General features: G+C 42.1%; 1 protein-coding gene across 1 annotated transcript in view; it reads right to left on the bottom strand.

Moving 5' to 3' along the window:
- The window catches only part of slc8a3 (solute carrier family 8 member 3), a 161,673-nt gene extending 141,062 nt beyond the window's left edge, over positions 1–20,611 (bottom strand). The window contains exons 1-2 of the mRNA XM_022197091.2: positions 19,252–20,611; positions 10,026–11,892 (exon numbers count right to left, since the gene is read on the bottom strand). Coding sequence (XP_022052783.1) covers positions 10,026–11,806 — 1,781 coding nt within the window. The 5' untranslated portion in view covers positions 11,807–11,892; positions 19,252–20,611. The remainder of the gene's footprint in view (positions 1–10,025; positions 11,893–19,251) is intronic.

The following is a 20,611-nucleotide window of genomic DNA, read 5'->3' as shown; positions in this document are numbered from 1 at the left end:
GTCATTTTGTTGTTAAGTAGATTTGTTAGTGTTCTGGATGCCCTATGCAATGTCCCACCAACAGCACTGTCTGATTGGAACCACTTGGAAGTTTTGCATTTTGTATGACTATATCAATTAGTGACCTCCTTCATTACTAATAACTTGGCATCAGGCGACCACTAATCCACCCGTCCAGTTGGAACACACTCTTTGGCTACAGTAGTTTCAATTATAAGCGATGAATGATGTGATTTATAACAATTCATCCAGCAGTTCTTGCAATATTTCAAGCTATCTCTAAAGGTTGTTGTTAGGTTCAAACCTGACACAGCACAGGAAGGAAGAGACAGTAGTTGAGCTCTGATATTTTACTTGCCGCAAGGGGAGACGGACAGACTATACGCCCTGCTGCAACAGCCGTCCAACTCCAGAGAGCCTGCGACCCCCCTGCGTCTTTTTTATTTGCTTCAAACAGTCATGTAGCACAGAGGGCGGTACCATGCATCGGCATAAGATAACAACAGAAAGACCTTCTGCATGGGCAGCCGTGTGGTATCTGTGTCTGCTTTCTTATTATCTTATCACCGAGAAGGTCTCGTTCTGTTCGCCTCTCGGTATGTGCCGTTTATCATGTTTCTGCCATAAAGCACACGTAGAATCATGGTTTAAAGTACATACTGAGTCATCACAGTCACTCAATGATCATCTAATAATAAGTATGATCTTCTAAGTATCCTAAATATATTTCTTCTAACATAAGTACTCTAAGTATTCTAAGCATTATTCTTTTAACAGTTGTACGCCTCATCCTCTGGGGAACATGAAAGCCAAATTTCACAACAATCTGGCTAACAGTTGTTGAGATATTTCAGTCTAAACCAACAGACTTTCCAGTCCTATAATCCACAGAATATGCTGTAAACGGATATACATGACACTTATTCTGAATAGGCATTTCCTATTGAAACTACAAAAGCAGCTAAACACCATCTGGGTGAAATCTTTAGGCAAATTAACCGTTTCAAACATCCTAACTGAATGCTTTCATTTCTCAAACTACAACCCGATTTTAAATTCAGCCTCATATTCCTCTAAAGTGAGTTGATTAGAAGAAGTTTTAAGGTAAATATACATTCTTTAAAGACAAACATTTTGGATATATGGAGGAAAAAAATCCAGTCTCTGAAAGCATCAGCATTCAGCAGCATGAGCATTTCAACTAACTTACTTTTAAAAACTTATTTAAAGTTTGCTCTATCAATCACTGCGTACAAGCTGCTGTCGTTTCATCTGTTTTATGATGAAACCGAATTATGAAACTGTGCGGCGCTTATTTGTTAAAACACTGCAGCTACACGTTTTGACAGTCAAATGGGTCAAAGTGATGCACTTACCTCCACCCTAACTCTATTAGGCTGCAGGGACTGTCAGGAGTTTGGGGAGTCTGAATATATGATCCCGGTCAGATTTACACTCACAAACACTCGGAGCTGGCGACACGCCCTGCAGAGAACTGCCTTATAAACAAGCTTTAACTTAATTGCATTCCTCTAACTGAGAGGAACAAACGCTCGGCCAGCATATTTATTACCGCTGAACCTGTGAGGGAGCTAACGTTTGTATATGTGCTGTGTTTTTCTCATTAATCTTCCAGTGTTGTATGTGTCAAATGTGTTAGAAACTGTGTGAGAAACTGTTTTTTAATGTGTGTGTGTTAAACTAATCTCAGATAATAGCTTAGGGAGAAGTCAAAGGTACTGCGGCCCTTTTGGACTCATTTTTATACATTATGGGTGCAATTTTAAACATATTTCCGACGTCTCATTTACCAAAAGTTGTTTAGAATTCATTAAATCCATCTGACCTCACAGCCCAGATTCCCCTCCGACCTCCATCAGACAGTTTTGGAATATATTTGCATAAAGTCTGTATTATTCATGACCTCCTACTCTGAATAGCTGGAGGTGTGGCCCCATTTTCACCTCCAGCCAATTGGAAAACTACCGAATGAATATTGAAACAAAGGCTGCAGTTGGAGACACAACTGTGGGACAATACAGAGGTTTAGAACTGGAGTCTGAGCCTGGCTGGAGGAGGAAAACCCGCTCCTGCATCACTGACACTGATCACAATGTAGCTACAAGTTGCTAACTTAGCTTTAGCACAGACAATCAGCTGAATACACATTCATCCACTGGTCAATAACAGAAGGGAAATTGTCTCATAAGTGAATTTTAGCCATTCCATGCATCAATATTAACCCTCAGTAAGGCTCTAAAAGACTGCAAACTGCTACACTACAGAAGTTATATGCACTGTCAGTGTACTGCTAGCTATGGTTGGGCTAATGCTAAAGCTAGCCAGCATATTTAATTGACTTGCTAGTGTGATGAAGCCATGCAAAACGCTTCATAACCGGAGGGAAAGTTTTGCAGCATAGAAAGGAGGCAACCATGACTCTAATCCATCCCCGTTTTCTTGTTTTTCAACATTATGGCAAGTTTAGTGAAGTATCTCAATAATTATGTGATGGATTTGCATGAAATTTCATACAAGCATTCATGGTGTGCAGAGGATGATCCCCTGACTTTTCTTTTAAGCCACAAATTCACTGAAGCCCTTTGTGAACATGGAAATGTATGTAAAGTTGTATTTTTTTTATTTTATTTTTTTGGGGGGGGGGATTTCAGTTTATATCTGATGTAAATTTACAGAGTGCATTGAACAAGAAAAGTGATTTTGACACCAAACTGTAGCTTTGGCTCTTTGTGATGTTTTTAGAACAATACTGGTGATGACATTTGGAAAAAGTTTTCCCCAAACTGCTTTACACAACTTCAAGTATGTTGCTTGTTAAAGCAGTTGTATTTCGTGTTGAAAATGAAATTAAGGGGGTTAGAGGCAGAGTGGTCTGACCCACAAAAAGTCTGAACTGAGTGTTCAATAATTTTGGTCAAATTTGATGGTTGAGATTGTAGTGGCAAAGTGGTCGAACCCACAAGCCAAATATAGTGTTACAGTGGCACTTCAAATGTTTGACCATTCTTGAAAACACAAAACTATTAACCCATTTTTCTCAACAACTACAGAAGTGGGTGAGACCACTTTGCTTCCAAACCCTTCAATTATCCAAGAGCCAACTTAGTAAGGTTTCTGTTGTGAATTTTACAGAAAAGTGACTTCATTCAGACAGGAAGTCGACACAATCAGATGCCATCAAAGTGATACAGTGGAATGCATGACTGAAAAGGATTTCATGGAAATATTTTAACATGTACTAAATAAAATATTCATTGTCCCCAAAGGGATCAACTGTCACAACTTTGGTGATACTTAGACTTTTCTACAGCATCATCTTCAGGTCAAAATTTGGTTTGAACTGCAAAAGAGAAGACTTTCCCATCAGCCAGCTACCATATTTTCATACTAAACTGAGAACAAAAATGACAAACGTTATTTGCAGATTATGAGCGTGTTAGCATTGAGTTCAAAGTTAATCTGAAAGAAAAAACAATCACTTAACATATTCAACGATTACTATTATTAAAATTACTACAAAAGCAAACCCATAACTGTTATGAGACATACATTTTTACATATATTTTGACTTCCTGCCTGTCAAAATCTGCACAAACTCAAAAGTCCCTCCCATAAAGCCCACATTACAAGCCTCATTTCACTTGTAACTGAATGTAAACTGCAATGAAGCAAACACAAAAGCACTACATAACAACTTCGCCTTCACATTACCAAAGAAAACAAAGTGTGACTGCACCCCGAGGTGGCATAAAAAATACAAAGACACACATTGCAATTATTGGGAGAACAGAAAAAGCGTGAGGCTAACATGAATAAAACAACAGAGGAGCACAGCTTTGAGTACGATTAAGGCGAGCTGGTGCTGGTGTGAGACGGGCCTGGCTGCAAGGAGGTAAGGTAAACCTCACAGGCCTATTCCAGGATGTCTGCAAAAGTGCTGGCAGGGGGAAAAGCTGAGTGGTCAGCAGGACGAGGATCAGCGTGGACATGTGTTCTGTCAGTCAGGACGCCCAGAAGGGTGACAGCTACACATTCCTGAGGCATTAAGGAAAAAGCTTGGAGGAGGTGGGGCTGTGCTGCGGGGCAAAGGGCAGATTCATGCATCTCCTCGCCGACGGAATGCAACCAGATGTTATTTATATAAAAATATAAGGCAGGTTTTACAGGCACAGGAGAGTCGTGCTCATGCAGGCGTGACCGCGGCGGCCATTTACTTTCGGTGATTCCGGCCTGCACCACTCATTTGTTTACGAATCCATCAGGCCGAGTTAAACATCTGTCTCTCCGGGGATGGAGCTTCTCCACCTCGCAGCTGTGTTATATTCACTGAGTCAAAGGAAACACCAGCCTGCTACCTTTAGTCAGGTCTGATTCTCAGCGGCTTTATCATACCGGTGGCTTCATACCTGGGGATCGGAGACCCTCCCAACAGGCCCTGAGATTAATCTAAAAGGTCAAAATTTGAGGGTTTACAAGGATTAAAGAATGTTTTAGCAAGTCATTCATATGCCAGTTATTTTCATGACCAATCTCTTTGTCTTTAAATATCTTCTTCTGTCCAACTTTAGTCCAAAACCCAACAATATTCTCTTGAGGACACCAGCACATATTTGAGAAGCTGACAGCATTTTTCTTTCTCTTTTCTAATAAAGTTTTAGTTGCAGCTTTGCTATAATGTGAAGACAGAAGCTGAGTTCTGGCATGAAGTGTCGCATGTGGCTGAGATTTCGCCTCATTTTACAACATTTTGGACAAAAGCGTCTGTCAGATGAATAAATGTGTTGCCTGATTTCTATCTAGCGAAAAAGGTTGGGAACCACTGATCTGAAGGAACATTCTTGATAGATTATCTAATAAGAAGCACTCATTAATGCATTCAACTTTTTCTCTTTTGCTCCAGTCATATTTTTACTCATGTGGGCTCATTTTTCACTGCAATATAAAACCCTGCATCTCTATGGAAACAGAACAAACACGGCTTGAAGCAGATAAAACTCAAAAATGTCTCTTGTGCAGTATGGCACAGTTATACAGCGGTAAATCATAAAAACAAGAAAGCAAATGTTGAATTTCTTTGATTATTAATTTGACAAGTATCGTAAATGCCTCAAATTAACATGAATGGCATTTTTCCACATTCACACAGCTGTTACCTATACGGGTAAAAATAAATTATGGTTTTGCACACTATAGATATTTCACTACTTGCATTTTATTTCATGTCCTATCTGCTCTGTGTGAACACTGTCTGCAGTTCAACTGAAAATGGCTTCACAGATGCAACAAGAAGCACAAAATCTTTTGTTTTGAACAGATTCTGCTTAGTGTGAATAGTTTATTTTTGGCCGCATGTTAAATAACACAAGTAGGATAAATTCACCTTGACAAAATTGCATGATTTTAAGCTTGAATTTGGATAATTTTCCTGACAGAGCTGCACATCACACGTGATTGAGTTAAAGACTGCACTGAAGTTGAAAATTTTCTGATTTTTTTTTCTGTTTTAACCATTTGTGGTTCTGATAAATGGTGTCATTTTGGCATTTTTTTAATCCCAAGAAGGTGGTGGCATCTAAATGAAATTCTGTGAAGTTGAAGAAGAAACTGGACTGATGTGTTCCAGAGCTACAGATCAGAACTGCAATAAATCTCCAGTCTGCTTGATAATAATGGCACCAAAGTGCGTCACAAAAGATTGAGAGTCAATGCCTCATAAAACAGGAGGAGACAGAAAGGAAGAGCTCGAGAGTGGAAGCATTATGAGGTCTAATTGTCCTAAAGGACATCAAAAAGCCTGCTGCCCTTTAGTCAGGGAGCACAGTCTGTCCTCATTCAGCTGCCACAATCAGTACAGAATTAGCAGAGGGAATCCTTCTGCAAAAAGAAGAAAAAATGGAAACGCACATTTTCATTGTCAATTTCCATTCAAGCCGGTGGTGGCATATGAATGTGAGGGCGATGGAGGCAAATAAAATCAGTATTTTTTCATGTGACGAGTATGAAAGCAACCCTGAGGAGAGCTTTCAAGGCAGCGGAAGAAACATCATTGCAATTATGCCTTTAGTGAATATTCTACACATTCATTCCCTTTGTTTTGTGTATGGAAATGTTCTCATGAATCTTCTAGTGTGCTCCTGGATGAAGCTGTCACTTCCACTGCTCCTCTTTGTCTTTTTTTATGGATGTACACGAAATCTAATTCATCACCATCCGAGGGTAATTATGGAAATTTCTGGAGATTTGTTGGGAGTTCTGTAACAGCAGTGTGCCATTCTACAAAAGATCCAGAAGTCTCTGAAGAGAGGAAGCGGAGATTTTCATATTAATACTCAGACGTGTTCGTGCATATGAGCAGTTTTCATTGTTTTAACTGCTCGACTGAATAATGCCCTGTGTGTTTTCAGTAATCATATAACATTTATCACGACTCTATATGGAGTACATTAATCAACAGCGACTCTGGAAGTTTGCTTTAATATCCACAATACGTCTTGTGCCGTCTCTTCGCAATAAAAGTCACTTCTTGTTTATTTTGTACCCTTTGTGTCAGCGTGGACTTTAAAACTGTACCTTGGCCCAATGACATCAATTTTCTTTGACATTTATTCCGCAGATACGAGCCGTCATGTAATTTCTTCCATCGTATGTACAGTAGACTGCTGGTCCAGTGAAAATGTCAGCGTTTACATTTATATCAAACTAAAAAGCCCCAATATGAGTCTAGTTCTCGCTAAAAGGATCAAAGGTTCGACATAATGACCTCTGACCTCAACCTAACAGCTCATTTACATGCTGGCTGTTGATTGAACTATAAATCTACACATCCTGAGGGCAGATTTCATGGACATGTCTCAGTGCTTTAAAAGGCTGCTTCTCGGTTTGTGGAAGTTTAAAGGAGTACGTTTTTCACTCTGGTGCCAAGACTTAGAGGAGATAATCAATATCACATCATATCTGGCTATTAAATAAAGCAGGAGATGGTTAGCGTAGCACGAAGGCTGGAAACACAGTAAAACACGAAGCATGGCTCCATCCAACTGTTGAAAAGTTGACAGATTAACATATTATGCTTAACTTGTTTAAAGAGCCCATAGTAGAAACATTTACAGGTTTATAATTTAGTTTTTGGGATCTATTAGAATATGTTTACATGCTTTAATGTTCAAAAAGCACATTATTTCTCTCATACTGTACATTTCTGCAGCACCTCTGTCGGAAATGTTTCGTATTTTTTCTGCTGTCTCTTTAAGGCCTATTCCAAAAAACAGTCCCAGTCTGCTCTGATTGGTCAGCTGGTTCTTCTGAAGGAACTACAGGCATTTGCATCATATAACTACATTTTGACTGAGCAGAAAAATAGTTTGAGATAACTACAATATCATTTTAAAAAGACAACATGTACATCTTGAATTGAGGGGATTAAATATACCTTGAACTACAATTATGCTAGTCAGAATTAAACTGTAGATATCTGGAACCGGAATTAATACCAGTCATAATTAAGTGGCAGACATGGTGAGAATCTGCAACTAAACTGTAGACTTCTGTAATGAAAAAAACGATTTACACAAATGGTTTAACTGATTTCAGATATCCTCATCATTTTTCACACGACAAATGACGACCTGGATATCCAAGATGACAACTGTGAATAAGAAAAATGGCACTTTAGTATTTGAAATGCTTAGGTTTTTTTGTTTTTTTTTACTAAAACGGGTTGAAATATGATTATCCGCAATGCATATCCAGACTAACCATTCAATTTTAAGAAAGTTTGATAGAGGTATTCTTCAAATATGCTCCATGGTGACGTAAAGATGCAACAGAGGAAAAGCCTGGACTTCTACAACATAAGGAATAGTGTTTTCTGTTGTAAAAAAAAAAAAAAAAAAAAAGCTTCCTTGAGCTTGCACCCAAAAAAAGCATAATATGGGCTCTTTCATCCAATTAAACACCAAATTCTGAAAAAGATAGTTGCCTAAAAGATAGACTATAGACAGCTTAGATAGTTTTAATGATTCTATTTTATACAGACACGTGAAAATTGTTAGTGAACTTAAATATGTTGGTAAGTGGATTCTGTTACGATCGTTTAGAGCCAGACTGGCTCCTCCCTCCGTTTCTAGTCTTTATGCTAAGCTAAGCTAACAGGCTGTTGACTCCAGCGAGTATTCAACAGAAATGACGGGAGAGTCAATCTTCTCATTTAAGCCAAGAAAACAAATAAAGATTCGATCAATGTTATTACTTCAACATGCATGCTGATTGTTCTTCTAGATTTTTAGCTTAATGAGCATGATTATATTTCACTTATCTGAGATGTGCATGACCGATTAACCTCTTTAGTACAAGTTTGTACTGTTTAATAGAAATGGTCTGATTCTGCACGCAGCTCTCTAGTATTTATCTGTTCACAGCGTGTCAAGTTGTGCACTCATATCAGAGCTGTGCTGCACCGCAAGAACAGCTAACCGGTAGCACGACGCGCAACACAATGAGCCGATCGATACGCTAACATTCCCTCACAATGCCAACAACAACATCACAGGAGCACAATAGTCTCTCTCTCTCCACGTCTCTGCTCCCTCGGCAGCCTTCAGGCCCGGCCCAAAAAAAGCATCTCTCACATAAATCAAGCGAAAACCCTGAAAGCTCGGCAAGCCCCAAGAGCATGCTGATCACCCCGACACTCATTCCCCCACCGCCGGTCTCTTGGGCTGCCTCAGCCCTCAGGAACCGGCACCCTGGCGCTCAGACCCTGCCAGTCAAGCCACAGAGAGCTGGGAGGGTCCTGATCGGAGGGGTAAGGGGACGTCAGAGAGGCCTGTCACTTTGATTCAGTGCCGGCAGACCGATGTGTCAGACGCAAGTAGATGCAATTTGTGAAATAAACAAATCAATATCTCTCAAGAGGTGCGGCTTTGTATAGATATGCCCAGAGGAAATCTGCTCCACATACAGTACATGTGACAAAACACTGCAACATCATATATCACAATATACGGCCTCCGTACTATTTCTACTACAATGTGATACTATTATTGCAACAAGCGTGCCCACTCAATTGTAAGTCTATGTGTTTTTGTAGTGCAGCATTGTACACAGATGGTACAGCTGACACGGCTACACAACATCCACAATTTACATAAGACCTCACTATTACTCACAGCAGCTTACAACCAAAATGTAATGCCTTCAGAAGGAATCAAACCTGAATGTCTCATCATTTATCCTGACAGCCTACCTACTAACCCCATGTACTGATTATTATATGAACCTGAGCCAGATCTTTGGCTTTTGTTGTAATTCTCTATTTTAATATCGCTTCTATCCTCCTGCTCAGTGGAAGTTTTCAGCACACAGAAACAATAAAAAAAAGCAAAAGAGCAAAAACCCAGAGTCTGACAAAACAAAAGCAGCGGGGATTAGAGAGGCAAGGGGAGGGTTACTTAAGGACTTCCTGTTTCCACAGTTGTGTGACGAATCCCAAAGTCGAATCCCTGTTGCATGCGACACACACACAGGATTGCTACCAAAGCGCTCTGATGAGAGCAAAATCTCCTGACAGGAAAACAAGGGGATATAGAGTGCATGCTCAGATGAGACGGCATGCTGTGTAACCATGTAAAGAAAAAAGCATTTAAAGTTCACAGAGCGATGAGTGGAAACAGCGCATGAATAGGTTACCAAAGTATGTTCCAAATTAAATGATGTCAAGAGGAAAAGACGACAAACATCTTTGTATCAGAAGCAAGCGCTGAATGAGAGTTTCTGGCAGACTGTTGAATGGCTCTGAAGTTTGCTATCATATATACGGTCGCTATTGTTCCCTGGCAGGCTTACCGCCATCAAGCTGCCATTCAAAAACACAAATCAATGAATGCAACTCTGAGAAAACAACTTATTCGTGACTCCTAAACACAATATCAGTAACCAGTGAAGCCGACAACACACTCATGAATAGCACCACAAACAGGAGGAAGGAAAAAGAGCTGCTGTCTTACCAGGTCTCGTCGTTTTTGAACTCCAGCTCGCCGTAGGTGTCTTCGAAGTCCTCCCCGCCTCCTTTGGCGAGTCCCTCCATCGTGCGAAAAGGCACAATGACCGTCCCTCTCGCTCCAGAAGTCCTCAGCACTTTCACTTCCATAATGCCGATGCTCTCGCTGATGTGGACCGAGTTGCTCTCGAAGGTGAAGATGCCCGAATGATCGTCGTCCAGGATGGTCACGGTGGCCACAGTGGGGAATCCCAGCATGGCCTTCGGATACGGCAGACTGTTGGGCGACAGCACTTCGTCCTCAGTTTCCAGGACTCGCAGATTATTGATACGAACAAAGAAGTGCTCATCTTCTTCAAAGATGTCGTCGTCTATGATTCCGATGCTAATTTCCTTGATCATCTCTCCCGGTTTGAACACCACCGTCCCCTCTGTGAACTCGTAGTCGGCCCCAGCGTTGGCCGAACCATCCTCCGTCTTATAATCCACGTAGATCGTCTTGTTTATGTCGCCACCCTTTCTGGTGATGGTCAGAATGGCGGCGCCACAGTTCTCGAGGCACTGATAGACAGCGGGCTCAAAAGCAATCCGAGACACATACTCTTCTGGTTCCTCCACATGCACCTCCTGCACGCTGGCACTCTTCTTCGCTTGCTCTGCGACGTGTTTCTTCAGGATGTTTCCGGCGCCCGTCATCATGCGTGTAGCTTGGATCCGGTAGAAGGCACGGCTCTTTTGCTGGTGCGACAGAGCGTAGTAGTTGGCCATCTCGACCAGCTGATCCAGCTCTTTCTCTGGGTGCTTCTGCTTCAGGTCCTTCAAGATGCGGATCATGTCTCGTCGGGACTCGTCCACCTCTTTGCCCTCCATCAGACCGATCAGATTGCTGGTGGCACCCCCATCCATGAAGTGGGAGTTGACCATCTTGCCGTCCATCTCAATCCCCTTGGAGCGTTCGGCTTCGGTCTCAATGATGACACCCCGGTGTTTGTCAGTGCGATACTTCTTGTGCATGAACTTGTAGAAGAGCAGTCGTCTGTCTGCCACCCAGGCAAGGATTACACATATCGGGAAGAAGGCCAGTGTGACTAGACCCTCCCAGACCTGGACTTCATTTGGAGAAAACACAGCCAGGATCATGTAGAGCCAGATGTAAGCAAAGATACTCCAGCCTGCAGTGATGAAGAACACTCTGAGGTGCTTGACCTTGCGTACCTCTCCTTGTGGAATGACAGACACACAAAGGCCAATGATGACAAACATATTGAAGGCTGCGCTGCCTACAATTGTGGAGGGCCCGAGCTCGCCGGATTTGAATTCATGTCCACAAACTTCGATTACAGAAAGCATGATCTCGGGGGCAGACGAGCCCAAGGCCATGAGGGTGAGGTTGGAGACCGTTTCATTCCACACCCGGATTGTGGTGGTGGTCGTTTCCCCATTGGGCCTTTTGATGACGATCTCCTTCTCTTGGGAAGTGATGACCTCAATGGCTGCCATGAAGCGGTCAGCAATGATGGATACTCCGAGAAACATGTAGATCAATGCCACGAAATATACAATGACCCTTGCAATCTTGTCCCCCATGGAGGGATCCTCGGGGTACCAGATGGGCAGGATGATCCCTGTGTGACACTTTGAGTTCCCCCTACAGGTGGCATTGCTGGGGCTGACCAGAGGGCTCGGAGTGGTCCGGGCCTCTGTGCAAAGGAAGGCTACAGCCACGGAGACCAGCCCCAACCAGAGGCAGGCTGGCGACCCTAGTTTTACAGGCCTTGAACCCTCCATGCACCCTCCTTCGTCTCAAGGGTCCTAACCACACTGACAGTCCCTCTGGGATCCAGCACTGGGCTGTTCTTTTCTCCACCCACCACCTAAACACAAAGATAGAAACAACACAGATTATATTAATGTCATAGTATACTTGGGATGATATATCTCATGTGACCTGGGAATGCCTGAGGATTCCCCAGGAACAATTGAAAAGTGTTGCGTCAGAGGGATGTCTGGGATGACTTGCATCATCTGCTGCCTCTGCGATGTGATAAACAGAGGAAAATGATGGATGGATGGATGGATGGATGGATGGATATATTATACTTTTACTCCAACAATCAGAGTTTTGCTTCATATTATAGATGACAGCCAGACTGGGACAACTATACTGAAACTGCAACATGTCACATTCTATCTTCAAATTAGATATGTGAATGTTTCTATGACTAAATAAATATTTATAATGCGTTAGTACAATGCATTCATTCTTAGTTACATAATGATTCAATAATTAATGTAATGACATAATGGAAGGAGCATCCAGCCTTAGGGTAGTTTCACATTGTTTTAAATCCCAAGTTTGAAGAGCACAAGTAGTACAAGTGAGTAAGTCTGTGTATTTGCATTTCACAGGGAGAAACATACATTTACTGAAGGAAGAAATTCAAATTATCCCACTATCCTTCAATGGGTTTCTGCTTCCTACTTTACAAACTACATTTTCATGAGACCTTTATGCTATCTATGAAAGGCCGGCTGGAAAAATACTTCCCCCACACTCAGAAATTCATGAGATTTTCAGGTCTGTAAACCACTGTGTGAGCAACGTAGATAACATTAGTTTAATAAAATGATAGCCTGTGGGCTCATTTCCAATCATAAAGTTTATTTTCAGTTTAGACGTGGATACGTGCACCCAATAATGTGGATTTGAGCATGATTGTGTGAAATCTCGGGGGTAATACACAGCTCTGAACCAAACAGCTCGCTCAGCAGGCGTGCAATGTTGCCAAACTAAGCACTGTCCAAAATGTCGCATTGGCAAAAAAAAAAAAAAAAAAAAAAAGCAGCAGAGGGGAGGCAGGAGACCGTCAAGAGGCAAACTGAAACAAAGGCTACAGATGTCCCGTCCAAATTCATTATATACCGAGCCCTAAACGCACACTTCCGCAAGAGAGAGCAGCATTACAATAACAATGCAGACACTGTCCAAATTCATAAAAGCTCAAGCTAAGCATCTTATGCACCTCTTCAGCTCGTATAAGATGCAACTTGACAATTCTTTTTGATGCTAACAGCTGAGGCCAGAGGCGGCGGGAGCATGGTGAACAGCTGACCACCTCAAACTTAGAGGATATAACTCAGGGGATTTGTTATAGAAGCTTTCTCCTTGGTGGTGCCTGATTATTTAGTAGTTCAGTAGGTTGGTTGGGAGCCTCTCTGCAGCCTCCACCTCCGGACCCTTGAGGCTCTCAGGCAGTTTAGTCTGAATTAAAATTATCTCTTCAGAGAGATGCATAGTGCAAGTTAATCATCCTGTTCTGAATTCACTCGAGAATTACAATTTTTTATTACACTTGTTTCCGTTTGCTTTTGCTGAGCTGAATCTAGTTTGCGTCCCGTCTACACTTTGTACCTAAAAGTGCATTCTTATGTTCAGATTCCTACTTAAAGACTTGATTGCCTCTGGGACCGCCTGCACAAAACTACGCACAGCATGCACTCGTGGCACTTTGAGGCACTCTGGATAAAAGCATCCATTAAAAGGCATATGTTATGCTGTGGAATGCAGATTTCTTATTTGATTTAACTCTTACACACTACACTGGAGCTGAAGGCTTTTAAAATTACTCCAACTGCGAGAATTACATCTATCATGCAGGTGGATCGCTGGCCAGATTGGATAGCTGGCAAAATTTCCAATATAAGTCTGTATAGTAAAACAAGAGGTGGCTTGTTTGATATACTCGCGCCAATTTAAAAGCCAAATATTGTCTCTGGGACCTAAGCAATGTCAACACACACCTAATACCTGCAATAAACTGGCAATGTTTCAGTCAGTGTCTTGTGTGCAGGCAGTAGCAAAACCAATTAATCCATTCTGGAATAAATTATCCCTAATATTTGTAATTTAATGCTTCATAGGTACAAATAATTGCATCACTAGCAGTGCTATTATGATGTCTTTTGAGGGATCATAACCTCAATAACATTCACAGAGATAACTTTTTCCATAAGTGCTTCACCAAGAGGTGATAACATTTTTAAACAGAGGGTATCACGACTTGAAATGAAATTCCTCAGATGTTAAAAAAGAAAAAAAAAGATGTTGATTGCAGAGCAGCGTACTGATCTGGAGGACAGAAAATGGGATGACAGCAAACGGCAGCAGAAGCCGGAGACAAGGAACTTGAATTTAACTGAATCAGCAGAGCCGCTACTATGGACTGAAGCCAGATATGCAATCCCTGCGAGGACCGGCAACGCTGAGCACAAACAAAAACAACGGGGAAATAATTGAGTGACAAAGTTGTAACTTAATGAGAGAGAAGCAGCATTTGAAACGTAAGGATTTTGCTCCAATTTGGAAAATCTAACCCTCCTACGAGAGTGTACTTTCAGGTATGAGAGAAATATGTGTGCGTTGCAGCAGTTACAGCCATAAAACTGCGTACCTTGTGTTTAAAAATGGACCGCAGGTATGAATAAGTTATTGGAAGCACTGAGAGACTAAGTGAAGTGCCTCTTTCTGTTTAAGAATCAGAGCAGCACTGCTGACCCGCTAGCTTCTCCCTGTCTTTTTTTATTGCACCGTGGCTAGCAGGGGTGGATGGGCAGAAACTGCAATGAGGCATCCAGGATTTAAAGGCCAGGGACAGCCTCTCAATATGTTACAACCTGGGGATGGGAATGATTAAATCACAGGTCATTTAATTGGTAGCTGATATACTGGAGGAGCTGCGGACCTAAATCTGGAGTGTCGGATCAAAATAAACCCGTAAATTTTAGACTTGCTAAAATTATATCCGTCCAGCTGATAATTATAACCGCTCCTGAGGGAAATATGTGCCTTTTTAGCTGCTAAACGCTGTGTTATATATATTGTAACTTTATCTCCCAGTGTGGCGCCGAGTAAGTGGAGTGCAGTCGGGTTTTTCGAGCGTTTTCTCTCAAATCGGTTGCGTGCTGCAGCCAAAAATTACACCATGAGAGCTGCTAGAACTGGAGCTATATTGGCTGCTGTTGGCCTTTTCACAGATATATTAGGATCGGTGTATTTGTTTTGAGATATGTGCTAATATTAGTAGTACAATGCAGGAAAAGACGCTTTTGGAATGGTATCGTTTAGCAGCCCTAACAGATGACGTTGCTGAAAATGTGTCGACATCAATATTTTTCAACTCCCATGGTCTTTTTTCCATTTTAAATCATAACAAATGCTCCCCCCCCCCAGTAACTCTAAATAATTGTTGCATTATGCTGTTTTTAGCTGGTCAGCTCAACAAATCTGAATAAGTTTGGTATAAATGTTTTCCAAGAATGGGAGTATTTCACATGATCACATAACAAAAAGGTTTTTGTACATTGTGGATAGTTTTAGTGTCAGACTACAGCAGCACAACGCAACGCACAAACAACTAAAGAGAAAACACACTGTCTGCAGCACATGTAGCAGAGTAAGTCACAGAGCTAACAAAATAAATGCATGCAAAGAATGTCGGTTCATATATCAGGAATCTTTTATGCCCTAAAAAACAACATTGGCCCCAAAAATCCAGCTGAATGCAACTGAGAATGAACCAAAACAAAATCTGAGAAGTATGAAGTCAGATGATAAGTTTGTAGTTTGGTCATGACTACAGATGGCAACTTTCTCAGTCTTTATTGCTGATATAAAATGAATGGTTTTTGCTGCTTTGGATGAGGTGTAGTTCCCACTTCTCTGTAATGCCATTCAGCTTTAATGCAGACAGTGGGAGACTGTGAGAAAAGGAAAGTGTTGGAAAACAGTAAAATGTGTTCACAGCCTGCCCTGGATAAACAGAGCTAAAACAAAATGGCAAACAAGGCAAATACCCATGAATCCAAGAGCAAACTAGCGGGCTGACAGAGGGCTTTTAAAGATATAAGGCCATACAATAACACCGGACAGAGAGAGTCGATTGCCTGGTAACTACCTCCTGCCTTGTCCCATTAGACTTATAAATTTCACACGCTGAATAAAACCATGCTCGGAAAGATTATTTTGCAACTGTAAACTATAGTTGTGCTCATTTCCAGGCCTCCCTAAAGGCGTATTAGATAATAAACACGACTACTTTTACTACTCTGAGCTTCAGATTTAACCATTTTAAAGGCACATTTAGTCCTCATGCACGTAATTAATTCCAGTTTCACCTGCAGGCCACAGGACTGACCGACTGAGAAATCATTTAAGAGACACAAACACATAAAGCTGGGCGATAACGCAAAGTTCGTTACAGTAATTACACTAAAGCAGGCTGCTCAGGTGTGCGACCTCACAAGGTTTTTGCATTTGAAATATTGATTTTCTATCTGCACACAAATTGCATTGGGGTTCGGCTGGAGCCTTTCTCTACGTCACCAACCATGACCCCTAAATTAGGAGCGACACAAAACAATTTGCATACTAATTACCGGTTTAAGGATTGTATTTTGCATTGTGAACGCAGCGACGTTTAATCAAGACTGTTCAGCAGCGAGCGAAAAGCGCTAAAATGAACCGAGAGGCTGTTCACAGAAAGTCGACGTGAGCTCGAGAGCCGTGTTGCAAGTGACATTTCTAAATTAAGGGTGAGGGTCAGCTTTGGCATATTCCAATTAAATCCAACACTGACCTCTTCAGCCGCAAATAGCTGAGGGTGAAAACGCTTAGCTCAACTTTTAACCACTTTCTCCTTCAGAAAATGCAACACGAATGAAATTTAGTGAGAAAAACATGAAAGTTAATTCCTAAATGTTCACAATGTGGTGTCATGTCTGATGAATTATGCAAAACCTGGGGTCGCAATGAGATGTTTGCATTAATTTTACCCACTTTAAAAGGTAAAAGTTGTGAAAAGATCACTATTTTAGATATCAAACACTATTCGAGTGACAAAAATTATAGTGTCATGTCAATATACTGATGTTAATCTACATTAAATACAACAACTAGAGGGGTGTCTTCATTTTATGGTGATTTTAATGGTCAAAACATACAAATTTTGAAAAAGTTTCAAGGAGAAAAAGCCTGAAATTGCATTTAGACCATGAAAACCCATTAATACTCCCCCTGAAGGTCCAAACTGATCTCATTCCTTCAGGGTTAGCAGCTCCTGAGACTTTTCCCTTCTAATTAGAGGAGATTTCCAGTAAATATGACCTTTAGCAAAGTGAAATTTGTCAAATAAAACGCTGCTGTGTGAATAAGCAATGGAGGAATTTATGTAATTTGCTAAAAAAAAAAAAAACATTAATCAAAAGCTTTGCAGACTTTTGTGATGGGGTAGGAACCGCGAGGAAGCATGCTGAGCAACATAAAGGCAGATATTGCACAAAAATATCACAAATTTTTCATGCTTAGGCTGCTTAAATGGTTTGTTTTTTACCATATAAGCCCAAATGGAATCATCCCTTTTGGGTCTCCAGCTCCTGAGACTCTTTCACTCTAATTAGAGAGATTTCTCGTGAATATGACCTTAAGTAAAGTGAAATTTGTCAAATAAAACACTCCTGTGTGAATAAGCAATGGAGGAATTGATGTAATTTGCTAAAAGAAAATACCAATCGGAAATTTTGCAGACTTTTGTGATCAGGTAGGACGCATGCTGAGCAACATAAAGGCCAATATTACACAAAAATATTGTAGATTTTTCCTGGTTTGGCTGCTAAAATGTGAATTTGCTCCTTTTCTTCTGATGTTAAACTTTTGGTTTCATTTGTTTTTGCCATAAAGTCCTAAATTGATCTCATTCCTCCAGGGATAGCAGCTCCTGAGACTCTTTCACTCTCATTAGAGGGGATTTCTATTATAAATACGACCTTTAGCAAAGTGAAATTTGTCAAATAAAACACTGCTGTGTGAATAAGCAATGGAGGAATTGATGTAATTTGCTAAAAAAACAAACATTAGTTGGAAGCTTTGCAGACTTTTGTGATCAGGTAGGAACCTCGAGGAAGCATGCTGAGCAACATAAAGGCTGATACTGCACAAAAATATCGCAGATTTTTCCTGGTTTGGCTGACAAAATGATTTGTTTATTGCCATACAAGCCCAAACTGATTCCATTCCTTTAGGGTCTCCTGCTCCTGAGACTCTTTCACTCTAATTAGCGGGGATTTCTAGTAAATTTGACTTTCAGTAAAGTCAAATTTGTCAAATAAAATGCTGCTGTTTGAATAAGCAACAGAGAAATGCATGCTATTTAGTGAAAAACAAACATTAACCGGAAGCTTTGCAGACTTTTGTGATCAAGTAGGAACCTTGAGGAAGCGTCCTGAGCAACATAAAGGCTGATATTGCACAAACATTGCAGATTTTTCCTGGTTTGGCTGATAAAATGTGAATCTGCTGCTTTTCTCTTAATCTTAAACTCTTAGTTTGATTTGTTTTTGCCATTTGGTTCCATCAGCTTGAGCTAACGGAAACTCCAATGTGCATTTTTGATTATTTTTTGCACTAAACAGTAGAATATTCATCTAGTTCCAGCCCTCATCAGTCAAACTCTGCACACTTCCAGTAGATTTCAGTACGAGGATCCACATTGTAGCATCCAGTGCTCAATGCAAACCCTCCTATATGTCCTGACTGATGCTATGGCTCACACAGTTGCTGCTCTGCCCTCAGATCTACTTTCTCTTTCCCTATTTTGGGAAGAGGGGTCTAGTTTAAGGAGGCTATTTGAGATCAGCGTAAACATGGACTCAGCAGACACACGGAGAGCCTCAGCTGTTGCTGATTAATCATCACGGGGCCGTTTCTCACGCTGCACCGAAGTCAGAGCTACCTGAGGGGGGAATCCCTGCTGGAGCACCCATAGGCCCACCCATAGGAACTTATGGGGTGCGTGCAGGCCTGCATTTTTCCGAAATCCCTCAGGAGACACTTTAAATCAGCTCTAAACGCTCGCAGGGCCGCGCAGGAGAAAGAGGAAGACGGCGATGTTAACGCTTGGCATGTAAAGCTGGAGATCCAGGTGTGCAGCCAATCACTGGCGGACGCCTGGTGTTTTAATGGCACACCCATTAGACGGTATCACGATGCGTTCAGGGGATCATATCTGCAGATAAGGCAGGGTTAGGGAGGACTGTCATCACCTTATCGGCTGCAATTGCATCCTTAAAATGCTGCCTAGAATGATTCATATGTCCGTGTGCCATCAGGACGCACCGGCTCTCACAGCGATTATCGAGCATCCGTGAGTTTGCATCATGCTGTGCTCAGTAGAACCTACCTGGATTTGTATTCCGGGGAGTTTTTCGAAAATGTAGAGGCTGCAAAATATCTCCCGTCCGCCCCCTTTTATTGTTATTATTGTTGATATCGTTGTTGTCGCCGCGCCGACCGTCTCCAGATCACCTCGCCGTGTCAGTCTAACGTGCTCCTATAAATGAAAAATAAAAATAACAAAAACAAATCCCCCAGTGGAAGAAGCGTCCTCATGCACGGAGAGGCAGGTCTCCCCCCCTCCTCCAGCAGCAGCCCCGCTCGGTATCGGCGTTTTTGGATCGAACCGGCCAGAGGTGATTCGCCTTTCGTCCTCTCCGCTGCCTCGGCGCCCTCCTCCCCAGATCCTCCCCGTCTGACGGACTGACCGGGTCGCAGCGCTGTCAATGACGAGGGAGGAGATGGGGGAGGAGGGGGGTGGGAGGCTGTGGGGTCAGGGTGGTTTTTTTAAAAATTATTTTTAAAGGCTCGCTACGGACGGATCTCCGCGGCGGCTCTCCCTCCTCCTGCAAGCCGTGAATCAGCGCTCTCCTCCTCCTCCTCTTCTCCTCTCCGCTGCGCAGGAAAAATCTCCGGCTGCCGTAAAGCCTCCCCGCCTGCTACCGTCTCCTCTTCTTCTGCTGCGATGTAACACCAAGTTGTGGTCAGAAACGCGCTCAGCTGTGTGGCTTTTCGGCTTTTTATTTTTCAACTTGCCACCGCTGTGCGCCGGACTTTGCGCACCGTCGGAATGACCGCGGCTCGTCTCCTGCGCGTCACTTTGTGGATCTCGCAGAAGCAGCAGCAGCGGGATCCGGAGCCGAGTTCCCTCCGTGGACTGTCATCCTCCGGTAATTAATATTAATCCCGTGCCTGCTTCTCACGCCGTGGAGGTGTGAAATGGTTGCGCCCTACAGCCATCCGCCCCCCGATTCTAAAAGTCACACAGACGGACTCGGTGAAAGGCGCGCAGCTACGTCACCATCAGCTGAGAGAAGAAACCCGCAACAAACCGTGAATCTCATCCAGAACCACAGCTAGGGAGGGGAGAAACGAGCACAGCTGAGGTTTCACTCGCAATTTTAGCAATAAAAAGCAGAAGCTGCACGTTCGCTCTGCTGACCAGATGCCTGGAAAGCAGTGACAGCAGGAGGATGATCACTGAATGAATCACTGACATTTATTGTGGACACCTGCCACCAGCAGCACAGAATGCACGAGGATTTACACATACACTGTAAAAATAATAATTCAAAAATGTACCTGTACTGTCACACATTCTCCCATGTATTTTAAAAACACAAATATAAATGAAAGTACTAGACTGATTTCACAAGTCTCAGCCCCAAAAAACAAATAAAGTTTACATTTTGAAGAGAAAATTACTT

This window comes from Acanthochromis polyacanthus, chromosome 1 (genome assembly GCF_021347895.1).
Source record: "Acanthochromis polyacanthus isolate Apoly-LR-REF ecotype Palm Island chromosome 1, KAUST_Apoly_ChrSc, whole genome shotgun sequence".
Taxonomy (NCBI): Eukaryota; Metazoa; Chordata; class Actinopteri; family Pomacentridae; genus Acanthochromis; species Acanthochromis polyacanthus.
Note: the sequence above shows the minus strand (reverse complement) of the source record. Positions and strands in the feature narration are given on the sequence as shown.